This window comes from Pezoporus flaviventris, unplaced genomic scaffold (genome assembly GCF_033815535.1).
Source record: "Pezoporus flaviventris isolate CSIRO_AGI_PZ_B2104156 unplaced genomic scaffold, CSIRO_AGI_Pfla_v1 ptg000066l, whole genome shotgun sequence".
Lineage (NCBI taxonomy): Eukaryota > Metazoa > Chordata > Aves > Psittaciformes > Psittacidae > Pezoporus > Pezoporus flaviventris.
The window spans coordinates 22,641,308-22,653,629 of record NW_026892614.1 but is presented as its reverse complement, the minus strand read 5'-3'; the positions used below and the strand labels follow the sequence as shown (position 1 = coordinate 22,653,629).

The 12,322-nt window shown below is 39.1% G+C and overlaps 1 protein-coding gene across 2 annotated transcripts in view; it reads right to left on the bottom strand.

Annotated features, from left to right (window-relative positions):
• PLEKHG1 (pleckstrin homology and RhoGEF domain containing G1) overlaps positions 1-12,322 on the bottom strand; it is a 121,031-nt gene that overhangs the window by 11,032 nt on the left and 97,677 nt on the right. For both annotated transcript variants that reach the window (XM_061471573.1, XM_061471572.1), the window contains exons 5-12: positions 7,232-7,278; positions 6,814-6,964; positions 5,676-5,807; positions 3,202-3,384; positions 3,018-3,113; positions 2,817-2,903; positions 1,196-1,229; positions 76-171 (exon numbers count right to left, since the gene is read on the bottom strand). In XM_061471573.1, the coding sequence (XP_061327557.1) occupies positions 76-171; positions 1,196-1,229; positions 2,817-2,903; positions 3,018-3,113; positions 3,202-3,384; positions 5,676-5,807; positions 6,814-6,964; positions 7,232-7,278 (826 nt within the window). The remainder of the gene's footprint in view (positions 1-75; positions 172-1,195; positions 1,230-2,816; positions 2,904-3,017; positions 3,114-3,201; positions 3,385-5,675; positions 5,808-6,813; positions 6,965-7,231; positions 7,279-12,322) is intronic.

The following is a 12,322-nucleotide window of genomic DNA, read 5'->3' as shown; positions in this document are numbered from 1 at the left end:
CCCATCCTCACCCCACTGTAAACAACCCTGCTTGTTTTTCCTTTTGTCATCTAGGTGGTAAAGGAGTTTATTCACCTGATTTCCTTCTCACTCTTTGAGGAGCAGTGCCTTCTTTAGGCTGATACAATGATTTTGTTTCTCCCTCAGGGCTATAGTGGAAGCCTGGGTGATCTGTGGAACAAGCAGACGCACAAGGAATAACTAAGAGTGACGTGTGTCAATTCACATTCCTCAGCAGCTCTCTTCAAAGGCATAAGTCCCTTTATGACTGATGCAGTGGCAACTTCATCAGAGCCTGAAGCAACACAAGCAGATATGCTGCTGCTGTGGGGTAGCCGTTAACTGCCCAGCCGTAACAACACTTTGCCCACTTAGTTGTGCCTTACTCCAGATGGCTAACCCAGCAACATTTATCCACCATAATGGGGGGGTGTTTGCCAGTTTCTCAGTCAGAGCTTTCCTGACCAAGTGTCTACAACAACCACCACATACATAAATAACAAGCCTGCTTTACTCCAAGACTTCCTCAGAATTTATATTGTAGGACTATTGTTCTCATTTTCTACACTGCTAGGGATCACTGGTAATGTGAAGAGCTAACACAGCTTGCACTAGCAAAGGCAGCAAGCAGAAGATGCAACAGCAGGGACCATGTAGATGGGATTGAATTCAGAGCACAGACAGCAGCATCACGTGTACTTTCTGATGCTGGCTTCTGGGACACACAGGTAAACTCTTCAGACATAAGCATAAGCCTCACTGTTCTCCAGCAGTAGGTTTGCCAGCATGAAGAAGTCATAACACTGCTACATAACAATAAGCTGCTTTTGCTTACTGCTAGCTCTTCAATAGGTACTAGCCAGGAGTTTATGCTACAACACAGATCATACATGGAGTAAGGATGTCAGCATGGAGTAGGGAAAAGAGAGTGTCCAGTGTTTACACAGGTGGTCTTATGTGCTTCTTTCCTTGTTCATTTTGAGACATAACTTGTTGATTGCAGACCAGTGCCTACAGAGCTGCACAGGATCTGCATCCAATTTTGGATTTTCCAGCAAGGTCATAATTTAAGGAAGATAAATAAGCCTTGTCTTCTGTCTCAGATGGAACCTACAGTTAAAGCCACACTTCTGAAGATGTTTTTATTCATTTAAAAAAAAAAAAGAAAAAAGAAAAAGAAACAGAACCAACTTACGTATGGCATCCATTTCTAGAATTGCCTGCTTGGCCTGAAAAAGTAACAAATGAAAAAGTTGAACTGTAAGCAGAAGGATAAATTATGTTGTGCATTACTGAGAGTAGTGAGTTTATATGTAAACAACAGCAAGCTTAATTTTTAACTAATAAATATGGTTAGCAGCATTATTTTCTGTCTTACTCTGCATTGGACACAATACATATGTGAAGAAGAATTTTGCTGGCAGGAGCTTATCTTTAAGGTTTCACACAAATCTTTGTTGTTCATGGACCTGGCAGCTCTGCCTTGAGTGCCCACCTCTGTTCTGGCAGCACAAAGGGAGCAGCATGTACCTACAGCACCTACCTATCTGCTGGTGAAAGGAATTGCTGGAGGATGTAGTGATGCCACATCTGACCACAAAAACTGCTTTGGCTTCAAAGATAGAGGCTGGGCTGTGCTGAGAGCATGCTGCACACACTGGCTCTCTTCCATGGAGACTCACATCTCCAGAGATCCCTGTTACCAACCTTGCTTCCTGTAAGTGTTTCCTTGAGGAGCAGCTATTAAAAAAGCTAAATCATCATTTGGTTGAAGTAAGATTGAACCAGGATAAAAAGCATCTCATGACTGCGTAAAGTTTGTCACTTTTTTTTTTTTTTAATAGGAATCTGGATGTTTTATCAAGCATGTGAGCTAATAAGAAAAACTAAAATACAATATCCTATGTAACCTACTTGCCCTTCTACAGGTGCAGTTCGATAGTTATCCACCAGGCGTCATACGTGGACTGCTACTAAATCGTTCAAAAAATGGGCAGAGAGCTCATAACGAGCTGCTACCGCTTTGTCAAAGGGAAAAAAAAAAATAAAAAAAAAAAGAAGGCAGAAAACCTCAGATTTCTTTGGTTCGAGTTTTCCCTTCTCAAGTGAAATTATTTCCCTGAGCATGGCGTCATATTTTTGGCACACTTCTTTCTGTCCACAGATTTTAAGAAAAATAATGCAACGATAAAGTATCTTGATACAAAAGCTGAGATCATGCTGTAGCATGTTTTTTTACAACCTAATAAACTACAGCAAGTATTTACAGTGTAAGTATAGATACCAGCATAAATATTATACCTTTGATAAACTCTGTCAACAAAAAGATAAGGGAAGAATTAATAATAGCAACTTCTGGGGCTTTTTTGCCCCATCATTCTTTCTGTTAAGCTGTTGAAAATGAGAGTTAGTGCAGCACCATGTACATAAGTCACAGGGAACATTCTTCAGCCATTACAGTGTGAAAGTCAGTGGAAGAAAAGAAAAAAGGAAACTGATCAATCAATCTTATACTTAGGAAAAACAAACAAACAAACAAGCAGTAAACTCAGTAGGGGGGAGTAGATGCTAAGTAGATGCTAAGCCATCTACTCCTGTACCAAGCCCTGTAGATGCTTATAGTGGAACTTTTCGATTAATTTTGAGGGACTTTTAAAGACATAAGGAAATAACATGTTAATTAATCTCTTGGAGTCTAAACTTTCTCTAAATTGCCATGCATCTTGCAGCTAAGATTGCTTTAAGTTTCTGCACACATACAAGGCAGTGTTTTCTGGTTTGAGGTATTTTTTTTTTTAATTTTTAGTAATTTTTACCTTGGCAGGAATTTTAGCAGGATGATTTTCTAGAATTAACCTCTTCAAGTGAAGAATCCAAAGGCGCTTTTCTTGCTGTGACTTTGCCTGATAAAAACATTGTAGCACCATGAGAAAATGCATCACTGTGTTAGGCAGGGCCAGGAAGAACATACAGTCATCAGTCAGGTTATCCAACAGGCAGGGAGGTTTCTGTCATACCTGGACAGTATGTTGTATCTTGGGATTTTTGTAGTGGAAGACACTAAAGCTAAGTGGTTCCTTTGGTATGACTTCAACAAGCATCAGGTTCCCACACTGCAATGAAGAGAGGCAATGATGTGAATCACAGAGGAGTTTTGGGGAGACCTGGAGACAGCACATTACCCCCTGATCTCCAACATACCAGTATGTGAGCTTTGTATACAAACATTTCATCTCTCTTTTTTGTAATTAGCAGCAGCTTATCAAAGAGGAACAACGTGCGTTCATTTTTGGCTCTCTGAATGCGAAATGTTCCTTCTAACACCAGCTCCCCGTAACTCGTGAGATCTGGCCCTTTCCAGTTAGTAAGCAAACTCTGAATCTCCTGCAAGAGATCAAGAAGAACAACCAACACTTATTTCAGAGATCTTACTGAAATGAAGACTCAAAGAATCTGCTAATGCCATTCCCACTCTGCTATATAACATTCAACAGCGGAAAGTCCACATACACCTAGGTTATGTGCTACATTGCAGCCAGGTGCTTGGAGGTCTATTGCTAAGCCCAGGCTAAAACACACCCTCCTGAGCACTGGTTGCTGCCTCTGCATGGACCCAGCAAAAAAGCCCTGAGACCCCTGGAACAGCCTGTAATGAAATAGCACAGTCTCATCTCCCCAGACTAGGGGATTAAAAATGGTCTGTAATTCAGTCATCAGCCTCTTTTGTACTTGCTTCCATCTCCCCTAACCAAACCCTCTTAATGTTTCCTTCTCACCCTGCGCATTGTCCTAAAGTTGTGTGGTCCCCCACTGAGTGAATTATAATGCTGTGTCTGTGTCCTGTAGCCCCATCACAGAAGGCACTTCTGTGAGGTATTCAGGTTGAAGAGGTGTTTCTCAGAAGACTAAAGGACCAGAAGTGATTTGGTCAGCTGACCATTTGAAGATAAAGATTTATTTGTATTTTTAATAATTTCATACATACCATAGCTATTTCTCAGCTTATTTATTACATAAGGAAAAAAAAAGGCTGGAGAAACTTCCAAGAACATCTTTGCAAGTCTGTGTCACTTAGCTTTGGCTATTCTCATTTCCTTGAGTTGCTTGTTTTTTCTGTCAGTGGCAATGACATAGGACGTAAGCACAAAACAGCAAATTCTAAAAGCAAACTAAAACTTAATTAGGGAAACCTTTAAAAAATATCCATTGGACTTCAAACCTGGCAGCATTATCAGAACAGGGATGGATTTCCTCACCCTAGGCTTGTCTCTCTATAGGACGTTATGCTTTAATACAGCATTCAGCTAGAAAACTTCTTAGTGTATTTGAAGCACAAATGCAGCCTAGAAGATTCATAGAAAGAAAACCCCAAAGCAGCACACTTTGGACTATAAAGAAAATAATTAAATTGCATTTTATCAGATTTCCAGGAACTTGCAAATAAGTCAGGGTACAGCACAGGGACCAAGTCTGCCACTGTTGAGGGTGACTGCAGGAAGTGCTGTTGCAGTACTCGCAACACAACAGATTGAAAAGCAGTGTGATAGCCCACAGAAGACCTGTCCTTATGGCTGCAGGAAGAGATTTTACTTTTTTAAAGGATAAATAGGAACATAAATGTTCTCCACAACCCCATACATTTGCCAGCTCAAAAAATAAATTAAAAAATATTTTTTAAAAAAAAGCTTTTTTCCCCAAAAGCATTTAACCTTTTTTTATTGCCAAATATTACTGGTTATCATTACTCAGATTTATGGCAGACTGTTGCTAGAAGTCATTAGCAAGCATTTCCAGCAATGTGTGGCAAAGGTTATTCTGCTGCAGGGAAGGTGTTACAAAATGTAGCCCTCTTCTCCCTACACACAAAAAAAAACAACAACAAAACCAAATAAACACACAAAAACATTACCAAAAAAAATCAAAAAGGGCAAATAATTGCATTTATGTTAAAAAAAAAAAGAAAAAAAAAGGACAAAGAATAACATGATGTAGATTTCTGGAATGATATAAACCTATTTCACCCCAGTTTTCTTAAAGCAATGTAAGTACTGCTGATGAAAACTTAATGTAAAATTGTGATTCACTGGGAAGCTTGAAACAGAATGAAAGGCCTGTAAAAAGTCTGCAAAGGAGCTTGTTCTCAATGCCAAAAGTAACTCAGGGCATAGCAAAGTTAACTTTTGAAGCAAAGTTAACTTTTTTCTAACTATCATATTTCTATGTTTATACTTTTCACAGAACAACTGATAATGAGTCTTCAAAAGTCCAAGAGGAAAGTATTTAAACAAGAAGCACAAGAAATGCCTCAAAACAAAATTAATCAGCACACGGGAGAAATCGCGAAACACAGGATTTCTGAACAAAGCCATGCCCTAGGGTTGTACAGCAGTGCTGTACAATTGAGGGAAAGGAAGAAAGGAAAGTTATCTTAAGTTCCACATTAGTGCAAAATAAATGCTTTACAGGATGCTGCTTGCAGGGTAGCGAGGTCTGAGATCTTCCTGCAGAAGCTATGACCATGTTTTCCAAGATCAAACAGCCACAGGCATACTCAATGGGAGTCTAAATTATGACTGTCAAAGATTAAAAGGAAAGATAAACTAAAAAATGTTAATGGCATGTATATTGACAAAAACAGCTCACAAACACCCATAAAATCTCTTTGGAAACCTCACTTGCAGCCTGATGGCATGTTCATGCTTCCTCTTCATGTCATTTATATGCCACGCCACCCTCTGCATTGTATCTATGGCATCCAGCACCACGTCATAGCCCTCAGTGTCCTTGTCAAGGTGGTTTTCTATTTCCTAAGACAGGGAAAAAAAAAAAAAGACCTCTTATTTCTAAATGAATTTTCCCAGCCAGACACAACACTATGTTTTTATCTGTACTACTTTGCCTTCACATTGTGATCGCTCAAATGCAACATTCCTGTCTTTGTTACCAGTACACAGTGTTATCAATTTGATTAACACAAGATGACTAACAAAGCCAAGCCTTTACGGTCAGTTTAGCAGCAACTATACTTGCAGCAGCTGATGTGAGCAAAGGGGCACAGAAAGAGATCACAGCACCCTGGTGGGAGACCTTTTAAGACGGTGTTTAATGGCTTTCTTAAAACACAGAACGTATCTACACACTTACAAAACCCTGATGGAATTACATTAGGCATTACTTTACAGTTGGAGAGCAGAAAAGCACCAGACATTTTAAATAAGATCAGTGTCTTCACACTTCACTAGAACATGACTCTCTAATAGAAAACATATGTGGAAAACGTTAACAATAAAGCAGGAATTTCCAAAGCTTGCTTAACTCAATTCACTGAAGATGGAAAGTGTTCCAATTTCCTCAGTTATTTCTCTCCACAAAACTCTTACCATTTGGGGTGTTTATATGTATTTAGTCCTCTTTCCATCACCCCCAGCATTTCAACATGTGGAAAAATGCTGGTTTTCATTGCAACAATAGATTTGGGTACAAAACTGTTTAATCATGACATGAATCTTCCACTTCAGAATTACAGAACAGTTTAAAAAAAAATGAAAACAAAACCGAAAGATCCAAACACGTAATTATTTGGATGCACAGACTGATTCAGTGTGTCTAAACCAGTTACCGTTAATTCCCCACTCCAAATATACGCATATGCTGTGAAGTGACAGAAAGTCTCCATCGGTAGAAATCAAACACCCCCAGAAGAAAGAACATTTAAGGAAACCCAGAACCTTTCTAATTATCAAATCTTGTACTAGAGCAGGAATTTCAGCATGCAGCAGCCATAAACTAAATACATTTATAATGGGTGCTCACGTGCAAAAGCAGGTGGTACTTGAGGATACGCTGGACAGGTTTCAAGAGATAGGAGCCCAGGGGCAGAGAATGCTGCAGTGCTTCTTGCCGCTCTCTGAAGAACTTGGCCAGTGCCTTGTTCCTCATGCACTCTGTCAATACAGCCACTGACCTGGAAACATCAGTGCATAGCTTTAAGACACATTGTAAGTCTGTAGGTAAAGTCAAGAATTGATATTTTAATTCCCTTCTAAAAGGGGGACAGCAGATTTCTAATCCAATCACTGCTCTGTGTTTTTGTAAGTTAAACTCCTTGACCATTCCTCCAATTTGTGAGGGGGAGAAGCTGATTTTTCATATTATTTTCTTTATATACTGTAACTTACATTATATAAACTGGCCAAGGGACAAATGAAGAAAGGGAATCCAGTATTCCTACCTTGGGTAGTTGGTGCAGTACTGTGTATATATGTGAAAATCTTCACTCTGCATGGGGAGGAAAGATTAACACATATTCAGATTTTGTCAAACTAACAGCTAACACAGGTGCAAGATAAAGATGATGATGTCAAGACAATGACTTCTCCTGTTTCTGATCACTGATTTCTCTACTTTCACTGTGATAGTCCTAACAATACCAGAGACTTATTAACTGAGTTCCAATTAGGAGGGGAGTGCAAGATTTTTCCTTTACTTGAAGGAAAAACCAAGGAAACCCATACAGAGATAACACAACTGGCTTTGTAACTAAGCCTCCAAGGTCCTTTCAACAACCTATGCATCTTAAAAGAAAGCTCACAAAACAAGACATCACCACTTCCACACCATCCCCTCCAAACAGCTGACTTGCACATACCTATATTTTTGTGGCACACACATGTTTGCTAGGAGAAGTAGATTTTGTAGGTTTGTTTGATACGCAATTTTTGAACAACTATAAATACTTTCACATTTGAGCATAGTTTACATGTGAAAATTATAAACCATGAAAGTGATTTTTTAATATTTTTTTAATAAAGTAATTTATGGCTCCATGAGAGCAGACAGTTATTACCCAGCTGTAACTAGATTTAGGTGGGTTTCCACACTTGCCTGTCACAGTGAAACTGCCTATGCTTAACGCTGACAAGCTTCTCAGAGCAAAAACTTGTTTCATTCCTTTCCTCTTTGCCTAAGTTGTATGGTTTTTTTTTTTCATTTAACTATGCAAGAACAGGCTCCCAGAAAGATTTTATGTGCTTTAAGTTCACACCTGCCTATCATCTTCTATCCCAAATAATAAGTAATTTCTGCAGCTTGCTGGAGTCCTAAAGACTACTGCAGAATGGCCAACTGCTCACATAATCACTTTTCTTTTCCTAGATGAATAAAAATCAATCCTCCTGTGGTAAATAAGACCCCAGTTTCCACTTGAAGCATCTTCAGAAGAGACTCTGGCCTTCTCAGCACAATAGCTTTGCTCCGTGAGGGGCGGTCACTGGTGAATGGCGAGACCAAGTATCTGCCTTCACAGAAGGCAACAGTGCTCTGAGGAGGAGAGGCCTGATAGATGCTGTGGCTTTTGTTTCTCCTTGTTTGGTTTGCATTTTTTTTGGCCATACATCAGAAAGAGCCAGCTCAGGCAGTACCCTTCACCCTTTTGCAACAGCACTGCTCCTTTCCCCCTCTCACAGGTGTTAAAGAAGGCTGTACCATCCATTTCTCTACTGGGCAGTAATTCATAAGGATGCCATGTAAAGATGCTAGTCCACATGAGTACAAGTTATTGCAATCCATTTCAGTGTTTCTTACTGGATATCAATATTAACTGTCTTGAAAAATTAACTCGAGCAAATTTCTAATAAACGTTTTTCTAGGGGATTGCAATCCCCATTTACTCACTAGTGGGCTGTAAGCTTATTAAACTGGTCTTCTCTTAAACCAACAAACCAAGTAAATATAGTCTTGATACAAATACAGTTAAATGGTTTAGCTTGGTTTTTTATGCTTGGACTAATTTCGTTGCAGCAAGTTTTCACAGCATGTACATACACCCCATGTCTACATCCAGAGGCAGTGAACTCATGTTCATGTCCATACCTGGGACCCCAGCCACAGCTCCAGCCCTCTTCTGTTCAAAACAAAGAGCACTGCAGACTTTACACTGTGCAATTTTCTACGGCAATTTCCACCAAACTAGCTAGCACTTATAATAAGTCAGGTTGCTTAAGAGAGAGCATTAGAATGAAATTCAGTATGATGAAAAAAGGTGATTTATTTTATATATGCACACGTTAATACAAGGTACTCATTTAGGGACTTTGGTATAAATTCAAATACATTCCCATGGCTATAATCACACAATAATATGATTTATGCAGAACTTTTTGTACCATTTTATATATATTTTTTCATATATATGTGTTCTGCTCATAAATACAGTCACATCCTTGTTGGCTTTTCAAATGAAAAGGAAAAAAAAATCTGTTGGTAAATTTTAACAAATGAAAATACTATCTGTGAAACAAACAAGGCCAAACATGTCAAAGGTTTCAGAGTGGACTGAGTGCACATTCTCCACAAAATCAAAAGCAAGTCTGAAATCCCCAGGAGCCTTTTCACACTTTCCCTCTTTGTTTTGGTTGTTGGTTTTTTGTTTTGTTTTTCACACAAGGTCAAAACTACTTTGAATTTTTTAAAACAATTTTAGTCTCACTGTTAAATGGAACAAACTTGTCTAAAATAAAAAAGGTAGTTTCTCAGGCCCTCAACACCTCAAAACACTTTAAGAATTGTTTCACAATCATTGCTGCTTCCTGATCAGACATGACACCAAAATTTATACTGCACTTACATGTGTACTCACTTCATTGCACCACAGCTCATTTCATCACATGAAACCATCAGAAAGCATTTGTTTTTACTGAGGTATGCAAGCATAATGCCAGTAGAAAGTCAATTACATGTGTTTTGCCTCCAGAATGAGATTGTTGATATGCATTCAGACTTACAAAGCTGGTGTGAATCAACATCATACACCTTGCCTAGGCGTCAAGCAGGAACACATTCGGAGCGTGGCCAAGAGAACCACTTCCAAGAGAGGCTCTTCCTCAGCCTGAGGAAGCCACACTACTCAGGAAGGCTGTGCTTCCACTGCCTGCCTGATTACATTTGCATGGTCAAAGAAGGGACTTCTAGTTCACACTTCCAGCTGGTCTTCTCTACTTCACAGCAGACTCCCCAGAGAAAACACTGTGTAACTGGGAGCATATCTGGGCACAAGCTGTGCAGGCTAAAGACAATGCTGTCAACTGTATTCAGAAGCAACAAAACAGTGGGACTAAAATGGATTTCATGTATTCCTATCAATACTTTCACACTGTAAGCAAAACCTCAGCTATGCTCATCAGAATTTCTCTAGACATTTTTAAACTTCCTCGGCTTGAAAGTTTTGTTCACCTCAGCTATCTTCAAACCAGAAAAAAAAAACCACCCAAAAGATCTCTGCGGGGAGACTGGAATCACTCCATGGATCATTTTAATCCTGGGTCCCAAACCTGTTATTTGGTAGAGGCTGAAAAATCTAAGACCCAAGCTGAGAGTTCATCTGGGCTGAGTACAGGTCACCCTCAAGAACAAAGCCAAGTGCAAGCAGATCCAAGCTGTACTTAACTTGTCCCCTGCTGCTGCATCAATTCACTGCAAGTCTCCTCCACATGAAGTGAGGTGCCAAGCACGTGGCTATGTCCCTGATCTTCTCTCAATGCTCTGTGCTTTTTTATAGCCATAAAAGGCACTTTAAAAGAAAATGGAGACTGAAAAAATGAGCTGAGTCAGAGTGTAAACTGAAGCCAATTGCCTGGATCTCCTCTTCATTAATGAGATGCTAGATTAGAGTAATTCTCCCTTTCCCCTTGGTTAAGCTGTTGGTGTGTCTCTCAGAAAACACATGTTCTGAATTTCTGAGGTGCTGAGTGAGAACTGCAATGTGCCAGAATTAAGATCTCCTTTACAACAACTCACTTAAATGTAAACGTGTAGAGTACTCGAGTCACTCTTCTAATTAACATTGGCATCATTACTATGAAAATGAAAGACTGAGTTGGCAAGAAAACTTATAAGCAATCTTTTATGCAAATAATTAAGCTATAGCTATGCTTGCAGTGGAACCTTTTTATCAGCCTCTGATTACAGTTAGCAAAAAATGTCTCCATGACATTTAATGTATTAGAGTTAATACAATTCTAGACAAAGAGGCAGGACCAGAGCTGGTAGAAACTCAACTAGTAAGTACATCATTACCCTCAGTGGCAGGTTATTTCCGTGCAGCAGCCATCCCACACTGTTTAAACAAATACCCACCCACACTATCTAAAGCTTGGGGCACAAAGGTAAAGCCAGCGATTCATGACTGGACAGCAGGTTTTAAAAAGCATGTCTTTCTGCATTTTTGCCTCTTTGCCTGTGAGGTATCAATCATAGAATGGTTAGGGTTGGAAAGGACCCTAAGAGGAAGCAGAGGAATTTAAAACAACATTGTAAGTTTTTATTAAATACTTATATTTATATTTAGTCATAGCTCTGCCTGGTTATTTTATTGGTGAGTTCTATGTTACTGGGTAGGTTATAAAACTTGCTGAAGTCTGGTAATGAATAAAAGCTGCCATTTTCAGAGCTATCTGCTTCAGGAACTCTGTACAACAAATGTTAAGATTCAAATCCACAATTATGAGATTTTGTTCATAGTGTACTAATGTGATTTGATAATCTTTACTCAGTTTCTCTTAAAAGTAAAAGTTACAGGGCTGTTTACTGCTCAAGCATGGAAGTTATACGCTGGAAGCACAGCAATGTATGATTGTGTGAGGGAAGTATAGCAAGCTGTACAATTTTTATTGAGCAAAACCAAATCACAAAGTTCAAAGAAACAGTTTATCAAATATCTGTCAGTCTAAAACTAGGCCTTAAAAAAATTAAACTCCCTAGATGTTTTTATGACTATAAAACATTTTAGTTCCAAAAAGCTCGAGTTACTTTAACCATAACTGTTTTGTTATACATGCAAACCGATTTCGTGTCATTTCAGATGAATCCTGAGGAAAGAAATGGCTATTACTTTATGCAGTTACTGAGCTTCATGAAATTAAAAAAGTAAACAAAGTACCTACAGTGAAAACTTGATTATACGTTTGAATTCCCAACAACTGTGGCATCCACAGCTGAACCAGTAGAGTGAAAAATAACACTAGATCCACAGCTTGTGTAACCTAAGCACAGTTCCACTGGAAGCATTAAAGAAGCTCCAGCAGAGCTACATCCATTAGCTAAGACTGTGAGCTATGACTTCAGTGTGATATTATCACTGTGTTTAACTCACAATGAAGATCCAGCACACTTGAAACAATCGAACAATAAATGGCCAAAGTCCTGTAAGACTTGAAGAACTGCATACTGCCAAAAAAGGCAGTTTTATTTCCACTACTCAATGCCGGGAAGATACAATCAACCAAGAAAGAATAACTGGAGCCTCTTAAGACGGTCGGCTGTTGCT